Below are 19,724 nucleotides of genomic sequence, written 5' to 3'. Positions count from 1 at the left end.
TTTTACTGTAAAAAGAAATAGATAAGTAAATAAAAGTCAGTGGACTAAATCAATTAGATGTGGAAAGTTACATACGCACCGTTAAATTATTTTCAAAATGGCTGCTGCTGGACGTGGTAGGGGCCGGGGACGAGGTTTATTAGCTAGAGAACTGCCAGAAGATGCCCAAACACGACCTGGAAGTATTGCATCAGAAGACGCTAAGGTTGTTTTCATTGTTATGCTTAGTCTTAAAGTATTTTCTTGTCTAAAATGATTTTTGAAGCTATTAATTTGATTCGTCTTGTTTGAAGAAGTGGGTGGAGTATCATGAAAGATTAATCAGGAGTCCAAAATACGTTGTTCTTTTACCAGCTTTATTCATATTATTCTGTAATCAATAAACGTATTGTATCCCAGTTTACCGGTACACACTCACTCCACATGTCTGAAATCGAAATGCATGTATACATATCCCGGTGTAGTCCAATATATTAGACCACAGGTGCTAGTGGCATTGATTTGACTTAATTAAAATGTGTTTGACCTTGTTAAAAAAAAAAAAAAAAAAAAAAAAGACCTAAAATGTGTTTGACTTTGTTATTTATACAATAACATATCAATATATTAAAAAAAAAAATTAAAAAAAAAAAAATTTTTTTCACTGTTATATTATTATTGACAAGGTATGCAACATTCAGGTACGAAAATTATGGGTACGCCGGTTATCTGTGTTAAAATTTTTCACCGGGCGGTAATATCGTCGGATTTTTGCATGGAATCAATGCACAATATATTTTTCTATTATAATTTACTATTTACAGATCCCCAATTAACCGCTAGTTAATGTTTTAAAGCACGAAAGTAAGAAATCACCCAGGTCCGAAAGATGAGACCGTCATGACATGTACACTGTAAGCTTGTATTTACGCTTGAAATACATCAACAAAGAGATCAAACGGGTCGAACTCACATGCAAACAACTGGATTTTACATACTTTTAAATGGTTTTATCCTCCACGAGTGGCACTAAGTCCTATGTGCCCGTATTTTAAGAAAAATTCTACATGTATAAGGTAATTCCTAAATCAGAAGTGTTCTCCAGCAACACGTGCTTGGTTCCCTGTTCCGCTCTTTGTCAATGTATGTGAAACGGAAGTCGGAGAATACTTCCGGTGGGAATTACCTTCTAAAAATATCGTCTACATGTAGGATATTTCTTCAAATACAGGCTCATAGGACTAAGTTCGACTCGTGGAGAATAAAACCATTTAAAAGTATGTAAAATCCAATTGTTTGCATGTGAGTTCGACCCGTTTGATCTCTTTGTTGATGTATTTCAAGCGTAAATACCAGCTTACAATGTACATGTCATGACGGTCTCATCTTTCGGACCTGGGTGATTTCTTACTTTCGGGCTTTAAAACATTAACTAGCGGTTAATTGGGGATCTGTAAACAGTAAATTGTAATAGAAAAATATATTGTGCATTGATTCCATGCAAAAATCCGACGATATTACCGCCCGGTGAAAAAATTTTAACACAGATAACCGGCGTACCATAATTTTCGTACCTGAATGTTGCATACCTTGTCAATAATAATATAACAGTGAAAATTTTTTTTTTTTTTTTTAAATTTTTTTTTTAATATATTGATATTTTATTGTATAAATAACAAAGTCAAACACATTTTAGGTCTTTTTTTTTTTTTTTTTTTTTTTTTTTTTTTTTAACAAGGTCAAACACATTTTAATTAGGTCAAATCAATGCCACTAGCACCTGTGTATTAGACCAAAGGGGTACGGCTCATTGAATGTTCACAAAATATGTATTTGATGGTAGAAAACATTTATCCTAAGTCAGAAATGAATTCTAAGTACATTCCCATTACACTATATACTAATATATAGACAAGGGTAACAACTCCCATAAGAAGGTGTCTATGCCCAATCAGGGTTTTTGCCTCGCAGTTTTTTACACGATACAGCATAAATAAAAAGAATTTGTGCAATTTGTAGTCGAATGATTTATCTATCGAACCAAGGTAAAACTTTTCTTATATCTCTTATACTTAACAAGTACTGGCCGTCAAAGTAACAAAAAACTGTTCATTTTCGCGAGGTCGACATCGATCGTGGCTACGCAGGAAACACAAAGTTACACGACTGTTGCAATCGTTGGAGATAATATCACAAGCATTTATCATGCTGGGCAATTGAAAATACATAAAAGTAATCAAAATATACCAATAACCTATAATGACAATGTAATATAAACTCACCTGCGGCTTCAAAATATTTCCCCGTTGAAATTTCTATAAAACACCGCCATCTTGACGAATGTAAACAACCGTCATTGGATTGGTCGATTTATTTCCCGAAAATATACCCGTAAATTTCCGAAAAAAACCGACCAATCAAATGACGGTTGTTTATATTCGTCAAGATGGCGGTGTTTTATAGAAATTTCAACGGGAAAATATTTTGAAGCCGCAGGTGAGTTTATATCACATTGTCATTATAGGTTATTGGTATATTTTGATTACTTTTATGTATTTTCAATTGCCCAGCATGATAAATGCTTGTGATATTATCTCCAACGATTGCAACAGTCGTGTAACTTTGTGTTTCCTGCGTAGCCACGATCGATGTCGACCTCGCGAAAATGAACAGTTTTTTGTTACTTTGACGGCCAGTACTCGTTAAGTATAAGAGATATAAGAAAAGTTTTACCTTGGTTCGATAGATAAATCATTCGACTACAAATTGCACAATTCCTTTTTATTTATGCTGTATCGTGTAAAAAACTGCGAGGCAAAAACCCTGATTGGGCATAGACACCTTCTTATGGGAGTTGTTACCCTTGTCTATATATTAGTATATAGTGTAATGGGAATGTACTTAGAATTCATTTCTGACTTAGGATAAATGTTTTCTACCATCAAATACATATTTTGTGAACATTCAATGAGCCGTACCCCTTTGTATTAGACGTTACAGGCTTGTTATAGTTTAATGTTGGTCAAGCCTGACGTCTAATAGTTATTGCTCAAAAACGCGTAGCATTTTGAAAAATTAAAAAAATGTCTGTTGACTTGCCTTTCAAGCTTTATTCAAAAGCTTATCTTCTGTTCTTTCAATAGCATGGTCTATCGTGCTAACTTTCAAACAATGTACTTATCAATTAAAAATAAAATATAAATATCAATCTATTTCGCTCATCGGCCATATTGGTTAAGTAAAGCGTTTTACAGATTGATTCCAATTTTTTGAACGGAAAAATATTTTCGAACACACTGAGGGTGCATGGGCAATTATTTCGTTGAAAAAATATTCCGTTAGAAACTTCTGGACTCATCTAAACACTTGCATTTGAATTGGCCAATCAGATTTCACGCACTGTATGGCGGCCATTTGTATATCGGCTGTACATGGAATTTAATTAAATGAGAGGATTTAATCATGACTTTTCGGGTGTGACAGTGCAATTATTTTGTTAAAAGGTATTTAATTTTTAGTTTTGCTCATAAATAGGTCAAAATTTATGTAAATACACGCTGTTTTTATTGTTTAAATGCATTAGATCTAAATCGATGTCTAATTTTAAATTTTTGCTACACGATTTTGTAAAGATCTGTTAAGACCTAACGTAACATGGAAAATGAAAAATGTAAAATATCAGATTTATGAATGATAAATATGAAATAGGTTACGTATAGGTCTTATAATTAGGACTAATCCCGGTGTAACCTAAATTCGGCGATATAAGAACAAATGTCGATGGCATTTTCAATAAACTACAGTACTCTATAATTATACTTGATATAATTTTACTACAAATATTTAAAAGTTACTTTAAGTTCATTTCTAACAATGTAATCGTTCAGCGGTTGCCAGATATAAACAAATATGGCTGATGTAAAATCTTACTATGATCTGAAAACGTCACCTAAATTCGGCGATTCTGATTGGTTGCAGTAATTTTTTTTATTTTGGCGGGATTGTGACGTAGTATGTTGACCTAGATCAGCAGTAAAAATAGTTAGTTTAATTTAGATAAAAAACTGCGACTGTCAAATTATTTTAATCAACAATATCAATCAAATAGAGGGAAGTATAGATAAACTTGAAATTGCATCAGGTAAAACACACAATTTTAACCATGTCATATACAATTTTTAATGTTTACCAGCGGTATCTCCATATTTAGCGCAGAAAATCACTGGAGTTGTAAAAATAGACCGTGGGACATAAACATGATTGACCTTCACCTCTGAAATCTCGCGTGAATGATGAAAAACAAAACATCGCCAAATTTAGGAGAACGCCGAATTTTGGTCACGGTAGGTTACCTCATTATCTGCACACTCTCAGCACTGACAGCGTTTTCTGCAATGGAAGTGGCTAGCCGTACGGGCCCGTACGGCTAGCCAAAAGTTCTAGCCGTACGTGAGTCACATACGACTAGCCAGGACACACTGTATTGGCTAGCCTTACGGCACTTTTCAAAATTATATGGAAGTCGAAAATGCATGTGTTATTTTGTGTCTTTAAACTAGGATTTTAATCAAAACTCGCATTTGTCCCAGTGTATTCACTTTAATAAAGATGCTCCGCCATTTTGTAAAAAAAATGAATACGAACAAGAGTTGTATAATCTATTTTGATAAAAGTGTCAAAGTTATGTTATTATAGTTATAAGATACTTGATTTTCATGCTTATGATTTGTTGTTTTATTTGTATGAAAGATGAATTGTTAAATCATTTTTGTTAATTAAGCACATGAATCGAATAAATAATGATCTGAGGGAAAGAAGGAAAGAAAGAAATTTATAAATAAAAAGAATACTGAAAAAAAACCGACGAAAAGCAAAAATAATTTAATAATTTTCAAATACAGTAGATAAATATCGGACATAACAGCACAATCAATTAATTGACCTTAATTAAAGCCTACCTAGGGACTGAGAATGTGTTCCAGGGAACATGCAAACTTTCCTTAATAAAGGACAAACTTCTATACCGTCAGTAATTGACGCAATTATCAGAGCCCAACAACAATTATTTTCGATTTCTTTTTTTTCAATTTGAAAATTAAACATAATGAGACAAAAAAGGACTATTATCAAAATTTTGTAAATTATTTCAATTGATGTTATTAGCTCACCTGTCACAAAGTGACAGGGTGAGCTTTTGTGATCGCTTTTCGTCCGGCGTCCGTCCGTCCATCGTCCGTCCGTAAACTTTTGCTTTAAATTACATCTCCTCATAAACCACTGAGCCAATTTCATCCAAACTTCACAGGAATGTTCCTTTAGTGGTCACCTTTAAAATTGTTCAAAGAATTTAATTCCATGCAGAACTCTGGTTGCCATGGCAACCGAAAGAAAAATCTTTAAATATCTTCTTTTAAACAACCCTAAGAGCTAGAGCTTAGATATTTGGCATGAAACATCTTCTAGTGAGTGTCTACCAAGTTTGTTCAAATAAAAGCCCTGGGGTCAAAATTGGCCCCGCCCCAGGGAATCATTGATTTTCCCTATATGCATATAGTAAAAACTTAAAAAATCTTCTTTTAAAGAACCCAAAGAGCCAGAGCTAAGATATTTGGCATGAAACATCTTCTAGTGAGTGTCTACCTAGTTTGTTCAAATAAAAGCCCTGGGGTCAAAATTGGCCCCGCCCCGGGGGTCATTGATTTTCCCTAATAGCATATTATAGTAAAAACTTAAAAAATCTTCTTTTAAAGATCCCTAAGAGCTAGAGCTTAGATATTTGGCATGAAACACCTTCTAGTGAATGTCTACCAAGTTTGTTCAAATAAAAGCCCTGGGGTCAAAATTGGCCCGGCACCAGTGGGTCATTGATTTTCCCTATATGCATATAGTAAAAACTTAAAAAATCTTCTTTTAAAGAACCCAAATAGCTAGAGCTAAGATATTAAGCATGAAACATCTTCTAGTGAGTGTCTACCAAGTTTGTTCAAATTAAAGCCCTGGGGTCAAAATTGGCCCCGCCCCGGGGGGTCATTGATTTTCCCTATATGCATATAGTAAAAACTTAAAAAATCTTCTTTTAAAGATTCATAAGAGCTAGAGCTTAGATATTTGGCATGAAACGTCTTCTAGTGAATGTCTACCAAGTTTGTTCAAATAAAAGCCCTTGGGTCAAAATTGACTCCGCCCCAGGGGGTCATAGATTTTCCCTATATGCATATAGTAAAAACTTAAAAAATCTTCTTTTAAAGAACCCAAAGAGCTAGAGCTAAGATATTTAGCATGAAACATCTTCTAATGAGTGTCTACCAAGTTTGTTCAAATAAAAGCCCTGGGGTCAAAATTGGCCCCGCCCCAAAAACTTAAAAAATCTTCTTTTAAAGAACTCAAAGAGCTAGAGCTAAGATATTTAGCATGAAACATGTTCTAATGGGTGTCTACCAAGTATGTTCAAATCAAAGCCCTGGGTCAAAAACTGGCCCAGCCCGGGGGGGGGGTCATTGATTTTCCTTATATGTGTATAGTAAAAACTTAAAAATCTTCTTTGAAAAGACCCAAATAGCTAGAGTTTAGATATTAAGCATGAAACATCTTTAAGTAAATATCTACAAAGTAAAAAATCTTCTTTTAAAGAACTCAAAGAGCTAGAGCTAAGATATTTAGCATGAAACATGTTCTAATGGGTGTCTACCAAGTATGTTCAAATAAAAGCCCGGGGGTCAAAACTGGCCCTGCCCCAGGGGTGTCATTGTTTTTAACTATATGTGTATAGTAAAAACTTTAAAAATCTTCTTTTAAAGAACCCAATGAGCTAGAACTTAGATGTTTAGCATGAAACATCTTCTTATGGGTGTCTACCAAGTCGGTTCAAATAAACAAATAAAAGCCCTTGGGTAAAAATTGGCCTGGGGGTGGGGGGGGCCTATATACAGGTGAGCGACCTCAGGGCCATCATGGCCCTCTTGTTTGGAATAGTTCTTCTGTATTTGTAATTCATTGACAGTTATTTCAATGAATAGTGATGAAAATCATTAGAGAAGACTACAATACACTAACCTTTCGAGCTTCAATAATCATTAAGAAAAAATCGTGCCACTTCGGTTATAAGAGGCCCCAGCCAGAGACTGGCTTTTAATGCATAAAGTTATATAGAAATTTAGCTTGACTATTCTAAGAATAGTGGGACTATTTAACAGGCATAAGCATTGGTGTGTGGTCATTTAAATTGACAAACACTTCTGTTAAAGCAACACCACTAAACATACTTACATGTACATAAAACAATCAGAGCCATGAGGGAAACAATGACCCATTGTAACACAAATATGCATTGCTTTGAAACTGGCAACAATTTGGTGCAAAAAAAATGGATAAGGGAAGAAGAACAAATATTTACCATATTCAACAATACATGGGATGTTAGACACTTAGATAATAATACAACAATACAATGATGCATAAAATACTTTGAGATATTATAGATAAGATAAACAGAAATGAACAGAAAGTCTGTGATGCAGAATCAAAGACCCATTTAATGGTGGGCCAAGGTTGCCTACACTGTTATATACATTTGTATTAAGATAATGGCGCTAAACATTTACATGTACAGTTGTAAGAAAAAAAATTAACTATTTAACTATTTACAAAATGTCTAAAACAACTTAATTAGGTATAACTGTTATGTTACAATAATCCTGAAAGAGCAGGAAAATATAAAAACACTGGGATGATGTATGGGGGCAATAATTTATTGCTGCCACGCTGCACTATATACCTGCTGTTGTAAGTATAAAAAATCACAAAAATCCCCAAGATCAGTGGAAATGTTTTGACATTAACATGTTGAAGTTTTTAGAAAAGTACAGAAACATTTTTACAAAAGTCATATACATTATTTGTCCAGAAATCCACTCCAAATGATTTATTCCACATTGAAAACCTTGATTGTTCCTGATTTAGTACCAATGTAAAGTTTGTTTTCTTTGTTGCAGTAGAATAAACTCAGTGGTCTGTCAGCTTGTTTAAGCAGTACCTTATGTGAATGCTGTGTTTCAAGGTCAGCAGATAATTGTACAATAGAATGTCCATCTGTTGTACATGTATAAATTGTTCCTGATTTGTCGACTGCTAAACCTGTGACAGTTTTAAGAAACCTAGGACTTCTTTGAATGGATATTTTAGAGGTCCTTATTTTTGTTATGCATCCATTTGTATTTAATAAAAGGGTTCCTGGAACATAAAACATATTTCCTTTTGGATGTTGTCCAATTTGTTGTAAGGTTAGGTCTGATGTAGTGATGGTACTAACTACAGCTCCATTTAATTCTATCTCGTAAACCTCTCCTTGACAGCTAACAACTAGGTTTGGTTTCTTAAACGCAATGCCATAGCATTTATCAGGTACTTTGACTTGTGTACTTAATACAAATTTGTTTTCTTGAGTAATTGATATTAACTGGATTTTTCCGACATTTGGCATTGTTGTTGCAACCATATTAGTTTTTATCAGGGTGAGATCAAAAGGTTCATAGTCTAACTTTACTTCATCTGAAGTAAATTTGCTGACAATATTTATTAGTTTTATGGATGCATTTGCCCAATCTGCTGCAAGTAAATAATTGTCAGAGATTTTGCAAAGTCCAGTGATTTCGCAAGTCTTTTTGTTAGTGGAATGTGCTGTGAAAATATCATTAGAAAAATTTATTTTTCTCCTAATTTTTGATTTCTCCATGAAAGAACCACAATCAATTGAAATGTGTAACGGGTATAGGAAATACCTAAAGAAACTGGTTATTTTTTTATCATTAAGCAGAAATTCATAATTGCTTATTTCAACAGGTTGACTAACTTCTTTAACATCAGGATTCATTTTCTCTAAAAGCTGTCTCGCTTCTTTAATGGATAAGAATGTTTCACACTTTTGATTTTCAAGCATCTTCTTAGAAAGGTTTTGTCTTAAACTTTTTAATTGAGTTTCTATTTTACTAGATTTGGAGGACATCATATTCAATCTTGTCTCATCTTTCAATTTTGTTGATTCAGATTGTTTATCCAATTTTTCTTTCTGCCTTTCTATCTTATCAAATGTTAACATTTTGTTGACCTGAAGCTTTTTGCTTTGGTTTTGATGATTGCTCATAAGCTCTCCCTTTTCTTTGTCCAATTTGGCAAGTATGTCAGCCCTCTTCTTTTCATATTGCTCCATTTCACTTTTCTTTTTCTGCTGAAGAAAATGGACTTTGTCTTGATACAGGTCTTCTGTGACTTTTTTCAATGATTTCATATGCTCTCTAACTGAAGATTTGGCATTCTGGCTGATTGACTGGACATCTGATAATTTTGAGGTCACATCAGTTTTAGATTCACTAAGAGCTTCTAAGTCAATGTCAATTTCTTTTATTACTTCATTTATTGTACATCTTAAATCAACTGATTTAACAAGACTTGGAATATGTTTAATTGTACATTCATTTTGGTGACTCAGTTTACAAACAGTACATGTCTTTAGCTGGCAAGTCATACAATAAAATTTAATCAACTCTTTTGGATGATCTTGGCATTTCTGGAAACAGAAGTCTTGTGGCATATTAGCACTATCTTGTATTGTATGGTCAGATTTATATCTCTGATGATATCTTAAACAAGTTGCACACATATATTCAAAGCAGACTGCACAAAATCCATCAGCTTTTACTGTTTCTCCTAGGTCCTTTTCACAGTGCTCACAAAACATTTCAAGCACCTCATCTGACTCTTGTGTGAGTGAATCACTTTCAGCTTTTATGTCCTCACCTGTGCTGCCTTCATCAACAGCCATTTCATGTTGATAATCAATAATTTCATCAGTATAGCCAGCTGCTGTTGCCATTTCAAGTTTTTGTTTCTTTCAATATATGTGGTTTGAATGGTGATTCTATTGACAACCTATATTACTTTATTAATTCCCAAATACATACACATTTCATCTATTGTTGTTTTTATTTATTTATTTTTTTTTATGTTAATGAAGCTTTTTTCCGGTTTTAACCAATATATTCCATATGAAATATTTAGCGGTAATAGTTATGTTAACCTGCCTTTTAGTGAAGTATTACTGAAAATATTCCTTATTATTGTTGAATACCCGTAATATTCCTATTAAACGCCCTCGGGGCTAAACATTTTCCAAAAGGGGGGCTATTATTACAATACAGTTTTTCCTAAATCCAAAAATCACTGTAAATACATTTAGTCTTAGCAAGTGTTATAATAAGTGTAATAACATTAAAAAGTGTTAAGGTTTTAAAGTTCATATTATACATATTTGTGTTTTCTATAAAATACTATGGATTCTAAATGATTTGAATAAAATTATTGCTTTAATTATGAGTTCAGCACTGATAAGTAGATTGTTTTCCTTATCAAAAGGCCTGGGGGCCTTTATTAGGGGAGGGGCGTTTATTAGGAATTTTACGGTAGATAATATTTTAAAATCAATACTAAGGGCTTGGGACAAAACACAGCTGTGCCAATGTAATAACTACTGTTATATCAGGTTTTTGCCTATTTGCAATCAAATGAAATGGCTAAAAATAAGAAACAGCAAATATTTAGTAATTGTCAGGCTTTTAACCCCTTAAATTAATTTGTAACATTCAATGGCAAAATGATGTCATCCTAAGATCGCAATTCATTCTTAAATGGCACATGGTAAAAATGTTGTTTAAAATGTTGTTTAAAGCACAAGACTTTTCTTAATTCAGGGGGTTACATAAGACAGGTTTTTCTAGCACTGGTGTAAACAGTAGATAATCCTGTCCAATATGCAAGAAAGAACTGTGCAGGTCAGACACTCACATTGATATTTCCATAGACTTACATTATAAGAAATGGTCCCTAATCCTACCTTAAAATTGAGTTTTCATGCTAAAGAGGTGTTTTTTCTAGCAGAATGAAATGCCTGACACATAAAAATGGTCCTGTTATATAGTGGTAGCCAACCAAATTTTTTGCAAAATGACTTCAAAGAGGATTACCCCCCATTTCATTGAAATTTTCTGCTGATCACAGGACTGACATACACTTTTAATGAATGCAAATATCCAAGTCAAAATTATCATAGAGACTCATGAAATATTTCATTTTCTTCAGAAAACAGTATAGTGTTACTTTTTAGCTCACCTGTCACAAAGTGACAGGATCGCTTTTCGTCCGGCGTCCGGCCATCCGTCGTCCGTTAACTTTTACTTTAAATGACATCTCCTCATAAACCACAAGGCCAATTTCATCCAAACTTCACAGGAATGTTCCTTTGGTGGTCACCTTTAAAAATTGTTCAAAGAATTTAATTCCATGCAGAACTCTGGTTGCCATGGCAACCGAAAGAAAAAACTTTAAATATCTTCTTTTAAAAAATCCTAAGAGCTAGAGCTTAGATATTTGGCATGAATTATCTTTTAGTGAGTGTCTACCAAGTTTGTTCAAATAAAAGCCCTGGGGTCAAAATTGGCCCGGCCCCAGGGGGTCATTGATTTTCCCTATATGCATATAGTAAAAACTAAAAAAATCTTCTTTTAAAGATCCCAATGAGCTAGAGCCTAGATGTTTAGCATGAAACATCTTCTTATGGGTGTCTACCAAGTTTGTTCAAATAAAAGCCCTGGGGTCAAAATTGGCCCCGCCCCAGGGGGTCATTGATTTTCCCTATATGCATATAGTAAAACTTAAAAAATCTTCTTTTAAAGAACTCAAAGAGCTAAAGCTAAGATATATTGCATCAAACATGTTCCAATAGGTGTCTACCAAGTTTGTTCAAATAAAAGCCCTGGGGTCAAAATTGGCCCCGCCCCGGGGGTCATTGATTTTCCTTATATAGCAAAAACTTAAAAAATCTTCTTTGAAAAAACCCAAATAGCTAGAGTTTAGATATAAAGCATGAAACATCTCTAGTGAGTGTCTACAAAGATTGTTCAAATAAAAGACCTGGGGTCAAAATTGGCCCAGCCCCGGGGGTCATTGATTTTCCTTATATGTGTATAGCAAAAACTTAAAATCTTCTTTGAAAAAACCCAAATAGCTAGAGTTTAGATATTAAGCATGAAACATCTTCTAGTAAGTGTCTACAAAGTTTGTTCAAATAAAAGCCGTGGGGTCAAAACTGGCCCCACCCCAGGGGTGTCATTGTTTTTAACTATATTTTTATGGTAAAAACTTAAAAAAATCTTCTTTTAAAAGACCAATGAGCTAGAGCTTAGATGTTTAGCATGAAACATCTTCTTATGGGTGTGTGGGGGGTGGGGCTATATACAGGTGAGCGACCTCAGGGCCATCATGACCCTCTTGTTTTAAATCTGCAACCAAAAGCTATTTTTTCTCGGCGTCTTGAGATGACAAAAATATATATTCATACTTTCTTTACTGTAGCCAACAAGGCGATTAATCTCTTAAAAAGTAAACATACGAAGACAATTGCTGTTTCTTGGTTAAAATCCTCGCTTAAAGTCATAAAATAACATATGCATTTTCGACTTCCATATAATTTTGAAAAGTGCCGTACGGCTAGCCAATACAGCGTGTCCTGGCTAGTCGTACGTGACTCACGTACGGTTAGAACTTTCGGCTAGCCGTACGGGCCACTTCCTTCTGCAATACCGCTGCGGACCATATTTTTCTTCTGCTGACACATGAGGTGGTGGTCCAGAATGAAAGGGTATTTTTCCAAGCGATATCTATCTTTAGGTGTTTCCAGCACAGACAAATAATTGATGACTCGATTGCATTATTACAATGTATTAATGATTAAATCACTCATGAATCCTTTTTTCGTGGGGTAACACAAAATACAATACTGGTTGAAGACCACCAAAACCGGACAACCACCAAACCGGGACAGCTGTGAAAATTCATGATTTAGGTTTTTTTAATTGGTTCAGTGGTTCAGCTGCTTTTATATCAACAGTAACTGCATGTTTGTTCTATAATTAAGTAAGTAAATTTATTTCAATTTTCTTGAATGGTAATATTTTAATGTCTTTCAAGGACGTCAAAGAGTGCAATGCCTGACCTCTTATACTTTCTATAATCATTTGCAGAGTGAATAACAGAATATCCAAAACTTCTGCATTTGCTGCTGAAATATTTTATATCATGTTAAAAATAAACAAATTAAAACATCAAAGCTTTTATTGAATTTAATCATGGACATATCTGTCCGGACACATGGTACTGATGACATGTGTGGACAATTTATTGATACCCTCCTTCACAGGCCTCGGATATAAATATCAAAATAATCAGAAATATGCAAACAAGTATGTTAGTTAGGAGAAGAACGTATCTGTACTGTGTCAAATTTTCAGATCTCTAACTTTAAAATTATAAAATCTGTATGGAAAAATGTTTAAAAAGTGTCCGGTTGGTGGTCCCCTCCTAGTAATGTTTTAGATTAGTTTATGACCAGGGATCATCCCGGATGTGCAATTATTTCAACATTATGTCATTATGATTGAGAAATTTATATATATTTCTTGCATTTCTTGAAATAATTCTTGATGATTGTAACCATGTTATTCAACAGCATATACAATCACTTTAAAACACTAAACAACGCCAGTTTTAAGTTTAATGATTAATGTGTCAACAGGCCAAATAAGTATTATGTTCCTGTTAGATAATACTACCATTGAGTTTAATGATTAATGTGTCAACAGGCCAAATAAGTATTATGTTCCTGTTAGATAATACTACTAGGATAAATTTTATTGATACAAATTTAAATGATCAATAATTTATTTAAAACTTAATAAGGTCTGTTTACAAACACTGTTACTTGTTATGGCCGTAGATTGCACATATTCTGCTAAACTTTCGCATAATGTAATCCAAGCCTTAATATTTCCATTTGACAAATATATGTGTACTGATGCAAATTTTCAGTGATTTCATGTATTCACATATAACACTTAAGTTCCTCAAAATTCCTTAAATCTATGTAATGTCTGTATTGAAGGGAGATTACTCTGACAGTAGTTACTATACAGTTTTAGAACAGATTTATAGTCCTTTATACTGTGGAGTATTCTTTGATTGTATGATGACAAAAATTCATGTATACAAGTCCAGTAGTTCAAACCCCACACAAAGCAATTTTTGTTGTTTGTTTTTTTTCTTTTTATGTATATTTTGCTTTTTCTTCAATTTGGATATTCAATTCTACAATGTATTTGACATGAATATAATTAGAGAAAAAAACACAAGAGTGATTTAAAATTAAAGTGCTTAAAATGATGTATGGTTTTGTCAAGATTAAAAGATTGACAAGTTTATATATTTAGGTGTCAGAAAATGGTGTAGAAGTGAAGAAAGAAGGAACATCAAAACAAGACAGTCTTCTAGAGTTACAACATATTCTTGATAATCTGACTTTAGATGTTAGTGACCATGATCTAAACGAGTTGTATCAGTTAGCCGAATCTGCTTCTAACACAGACAATGATATAAAACATGTAACAGAACAAGTATATTCTAAATTCACGTCAGACAGGGAGTATGCTAAAACCGGAGCTTTTATATGTGAAAAACTTGCATCGTTGGAGGTTAATGGAACAAAGTTTAGATCTTTGTTGCTTTCAATGATTCAAGCAGATTATAAAGGTACAAATTTCTGATAATTTTTATGCTTTGACTTAAATGGGGATGGCATATAGTTTTTGCATGTTCTGTCCCAACATTTTGTCTGATCTATGTCATTTTTGGAAAAAAAATATGCTGCTTATTATGTCAAAAATCATGATATGATAGTGCATTGATAGTCATGTCCAGTCTATATCTTTGTCATTCAGTGATGGATTTTGTTTTAACTTGGCTTAAATCTTTTAAAAAGATGTGATGAACTTGAACAAGTTTATTTTAAAGCTTAAGATCACAATAAGTCTATTATGGCATAGTTTCATTTATGTTGATATCAAGTCATGAATTTTGTTGTTCATATGACTGTAGGTTTTGAAAGAACTAGGCATGCTTTTGTCGTACATTAGACAAAAGCTGTATGAAAATTATTTTTAAAAAAACCTCTCAATGTTAAGAAATACATCGATCTACATGATGTACAATGATCCGAAAGTGTATTTCATCCAAAGAAGATATTTCAATAAGTGAGTTTGTGCATAATTACTTTGTTGCGAATGCAAATCATTGAAAGTTGTTTCAACTTCTGTTGTTGTATTTTACAGATAAAGACAGTCTCCGTTCAAAATCAGTATCAAAATTTTTAAACATTTTAAGTTTTATGTGTCAAGTATTTGGCACAATGAGGACGGCAGGTGGAGAAGTATTTAAACCTCTAGTCTCACCACTGTACGAGTGTTTCAATATGATTCTAGACAGTGAGCAATGTGATAATGATGAGTATGAATGCCTTAATGAACAAGTAAGTTAATACCTTCCGTTTTCAATGCGTTTTTTTAAATTTTTAAGAAAAGAAACTGATGCTTTATGGTCTCAAGACCTCCAGATTTGTTAGTTTTAGTTCTACAACTGCAATTCGTCAGTGATGATTATTGTGTTAATAATATACAGGTACATGAATGTTTGATGCAATGTCTCCATTTCTTTTTAATTGTCAATATTAGCTAATTTTAGTGGGAAAGGAGATGATACTGATCATGCTGAATCTAAAATATTTCAATAGTGACTTATTTAATGCTGCAGGGTGCATACAATTGTTTTAAGAGTCCATATTACCAGATTTTAGTTTGATAAAGAGTTGATTCTGGTGCAGATTCTAAGAATTTTAATATTTGACTGGTGTCAAATTGAATAAAGCTAACAATTAACTGTTCATGTAGTAATTTATTTTGAGAGTGCACAATATCAGGAATGTATTCTGTCCACACTCATGTTGTAATTTGTTTTGAGAGTGCACAATATCAGGAATGTATTCTGTCCAAACTATTTGGTGTGTAGGGAATCTGTTGCAACACTTTGGTTGCTATTAATCAAAATATCTGTTTATAAAAATGTATGTTTTCTTACTTCAGTTACAGTCAATTGGAAGAGATCTAGAACAAAGTGACAGAGATAAAATGGAACAAATGATGTTTAAAATCAGGTCAAAGGTCATTAGGAATGGGTAAGTAAGAAGGAGCATAAATATTTATTTAAGAACATGATGCAAAATTTGTTTATAATTAAACAAAAGATAATGCTGAAAGTGTTGATACATTGTACATTTTATCTGACAGCTTCTTACCATCACATAGGTCAGTATGAAGCTTAAAGGCACTGCCACATTATGCCTCAGAAACAAATCATTTTTCCCCTTTAGAAAGGACAAACATGAGTTTGTTAACATTTGAATAATAGTTTAAGAACATGCTTGATGCTTATCGGTTGAAGAAATTAGTGCTGAATGTGAAAATTTTTGTCTTTAAAGAAGCAAAACGTAAATGAAGTAGTATTTTGATGTTCATATTTAATACAGTTTTTTGTATAAGTAAAAATACTACTAAATTTACATTGATTATTATACTATAACTGTATTAATTGGCAAAAAGTACCAAGAGCAATAGATGGTTCAGAAAATTTGACAATGACTTGAGTAGCTTTTTGGAAAACTATAAAAGTAAACCAAAAGTAAAAAAACTTTTCAGAAATGGAAACAAAAGCATTTCTTGGGGGTATAACGGGCCTTTAAAGAAGAATAATGTCTGTATCAATTCCATTTTGACTAAAATATTGACATAAATTTGGGTTATTACATCTTTTAAGACAACTCATGTTAACGAGTGGTTATTATAGCTGACTTGATTCACTACACCCTCAAATTTTATGCCCTCACTACTTTGGGGGGGGGGGGGGTGCTTATAGATGTGCCCTCGTCTGCCAGATCTATTGTCTATAGACAGATAAGACAGTGGATTGTGATGCAAATCTATAGTATGGCCTGATTCCTTGAATTAGTTTTAATTTAATTAATCAGTTTTGTTTTAATCAATTATAAAGGTGGTCAATAGCTAAGGGAGGCAGCTAAGATTCTCATTCACTAAAAAAACAAAGAAACTTTCTATATTAATAAATTAATTAATAATTTTAAAGTGGTGATGTGGGTTAAAATATACAAATCCTAGAAATTTTCAAACCAGTTTACAGATGGACAAAGCAGCCACATTTATGGGAAACTGATAATCTCCACAAAACTAAAAGAATGAGTACATAATGTATATGAATTCCGTTTCTGATTTTTTATTTTTCAACAACTTCAGGTCTACGCCACAAGCAAGATGTACATTACTGGAGATCATCGAATGTCATTGTCGAGGCTGGAAAGATTTGGCAAATGATGTTACACGATTTTATTGTGATACGATGATGGACATTTTAACAGATTAACATCTTCATCATCCTTAAACGTCTAATGCTGTATAACTTTATGTTACTAATTCTATATGTAAAAGTGTGTATATGATAGAAATATATGAACAGAAAAACCAAATTTTTAAAGAACTGATAATGATCAAGCTAGTTATGGAAAGAATCGGTTGTTCTTCTCAGGTACCAGCTTGTGCCTGAAATAATGCACAAAGAGGCACCTGAGGTCTGCCTCCACCAGTAAAGCTGGGAAGTATTCATATGAGCCCTGTCACGACAAAACCAACATAGTGTGTTTGGGACCAGCATGGATCCAGACCAGCCTCGCAGTCTGATCAGGATCCATGCTGTTCGCTGTCAGTTTCTCCACTTGTAATAGAGTTGGAAAGCGAACAGCATGGATCCTGATCAGACTGCACAGATGCGCAGGCTGGTCTGGATCCATGCTGGTCGCAAACGCAATATGTTGGTTTTGTTGTGACGCGGCCCATATGATCTATACAGTGTAAATGTGACTTACATGTAAGTCCAACAAAACAAACAAATTGATTAAGAAACTAATTAAATGGAATGTTTTAACTTTGTTTATGGTAAGGTTTCCGGACCTTGAAAACTTTTGGTTACATTCCTTTATTGATGTATAGAGAGCATTACAATGGTCACTTACATGAAATGGTTTTTATTTGTGATGAATCCTAAACATTGTTAATAACTGAAGTATTTGACCTTTAAATGCTTAATACCTCAAATGGACTTGTTAATCTTTCAGTCTGGATAAAAATGATTATCTTTTTTTTTTTTTTTTTTGGTAATATTTCACAATAAACAAATGTATACTGAGTGAATAGTGAACAGTGCGGACCATGACCAGATAGCATGGATGTTTCAAATGATTTTGGTCTGCACTGTTTGCAAACATATAATCAGTTTTGGCAAGGGTAAACAAACTTGATATCTATCCAAAATATGTGGATGGTAATGATCCATTTATATTACTGTAATTGTGTTGTTATCATAATTCTTATATATTCAAAATGGCAATCTGTGTTAATAATGTATTTATTTGATTACTGTACAGTATTTTTTTCACACGAACATGGCACGAACATATTACTACTATAGTTTCTTCGGCATCAAAAATTTTAGGTTCTATGAAAATGATAAAGTTTAAAGTTCAAAGAAGTACACTCAATAATATATATATTTCATACTTACGTCCTCGTCTTGAATATGCTTCACTTTTATGGGATAACTGTACCCAGTACGAGAAAGATATTTTAGAAAAAATGCAATATGAAGCGGCTAGAATTGTCACCGGTTTAACAAGATCAGTGTCCATTCAAAAAATTATTAAAAGAAATAGGTTGGGTATCTTTGGCAGATAGAAGAAAAATTCAAAAAACTTATATTAGTATACAAAGATAAACATAATTTACTTCCATTATATTTATCACAATTATTCCCCCTTTAGTAGAAAATGCAAATGAAAACCAGTATAATTTAAGAAATAACATCAATTATGTTTACTATGACAAGGAGAACCGAAATATTACTCAAAAAATCAGTTATACCGTCATCAATACAGCTTTGGAATGAATTATCAATAAATATTAGAGAATCTGACTCGTTAGCAAACTTTAAAAGAAAACTGAAAGAAAATTTATAAACCTCCCATTGTTCCGTCTTATTTTATAAACGGTGAGCGATCACCAACAGTATACCATACACGTCTTAGGAATAATTGCAGTAATTTAAACTCGGAATTGTATAACAATCATATTACACAAAAACCCAGCTTGTGAATGTGGTGCTTTAATAGAGGACGCTAAACATTTTTTTATTTCAGTGTCAAAAAATTTAATCATCAGAGGATAGAACTTTTTAGAAATACAAGAGAATTTTATCCTCTCAGTACGCAAAAGTTACTTTTTGGTATAAATACTTTAACTAATTCTCAAAACATGCTTTTATTTCATCATGTTCATCGGTTTATTAAAGAAACGAAAAGGTTTATATAGTTTAACAACATTTGATCTTCTTTTATACTTTGTTTTTATGGTTCTAAACAAATTGTTAGACTATTGTCAGCTGTCAAAATTCATAGTAAAACTTTTGTAAGGGGTAGGCGACGTGTTTGTTTTTTTTGTTTTCGTTTGTTTTTTTTTTTCATATATCATAAAATATATTTATTTACAATTTTTTTTTTCTGATTATTTTTTCTTAGATTTCAACTTAATTAATCATACTTTACATATGTCTTTTTCACATCTATTTTTAAATAACATTGCAGTCAGTTTTTCAGGGGAGGGCCCCCGATAATGTTGTTATAACTTTTGGCCCAACCCTTTTGTATATTTACATTAATGTATTTATGTATAATTGTGAAAATTTATGTTTGT

At 32.9% G+C, this 19,724-nt stretch overlaps 2 protein-coding genes across 2 annotated transcripts; one reads left to right on the top strand and one right to left on the bottom strand.

The window, feature by feature from the left end:
• Positions 1-55: 55 nt before the first annotated feature.
• LOC132742666 (CBP80/20-dependent translation initiation factor-like) lies at positions 56-18,129 on the top strand. Its single transcript, XM_060731135.1, has 5 exons — positions 56-205; positions 14,292-14,610; positions 15,189-15,385; positions 15,996-16,087; positions 17,220-18,129. Exons 1-5 carry the CDS (start codon positions 98-100, stop codon positions 17,344-17,346), a joined length of 843 nt encoding a protein of 280 aa, XP_060587118.1. The 5' UTR covers positions 56-97; the 3' UTR covers positions 17,347-18,129.
• On the bottom strand, positions 7,901-9,847 carry LOC132742664 (uncharacterized). The gene has a single exon (XM_060731133.1). It carries the CDS (start codon positions 9,845-9,847, stop codon positions 7,901-7,903), a length of 1,947 nt encoding a protein of 648 aa, XP_060587116.1.
• Positions 18,130-19,724: the final 1,595 nt, after the last annotated feature.

The sequence above is a fragment of the Ruditapes philippinarum genome, unplaced genomic scaffold (genome assembly GCF_026571515.1).
Source record: "Ruditapes philippinarum isolate M1 unplaced genomic scaffold, ASM2657151v2 ctg13445_1_1_1_1, whole genome shotgun sequence".
NCBI lineage: Eukaryota > Metazoa > Mollusca > Bivalvia > Venerida > Veneridae > Ruditapes > Ruditapes philippinarum.
The sequence above is the reverse complement of the archived record's forward strand: the minus strand, read 5'-3'. Positions and strand labels throughout refer to the sequence as shown.

Coding starts and splice junctions, on each gene's coding strand:
- LOC132742666 (XM_060731135.1), top strand. CDS start 98: ATGGCTGCTGCTGGACGTGGTAGGGGCCGGGGACGAGGTTTATTAGCT. Junction 14,611..15,188: donor GATTCAAGCAGATTATAAAG/GTACAAATTTCT, acceptor TGTATTTTACAG/ATAAAGACAGTCTCCGTTCA. Junction 16,088..17,219: donor TCAAAGGTCATTAGGAATGG/GTAAGTAAGAAG, acceptor CAACAACTTCAG/GTCTACGCCACAAGCAAGAT.
- LOC132742664 (XM_060731133.1), bottom strand. CDS start 9,847: ATGGCAACAGCAGCTGGCTATACTGATGAAATTATTGATTATCAACAT.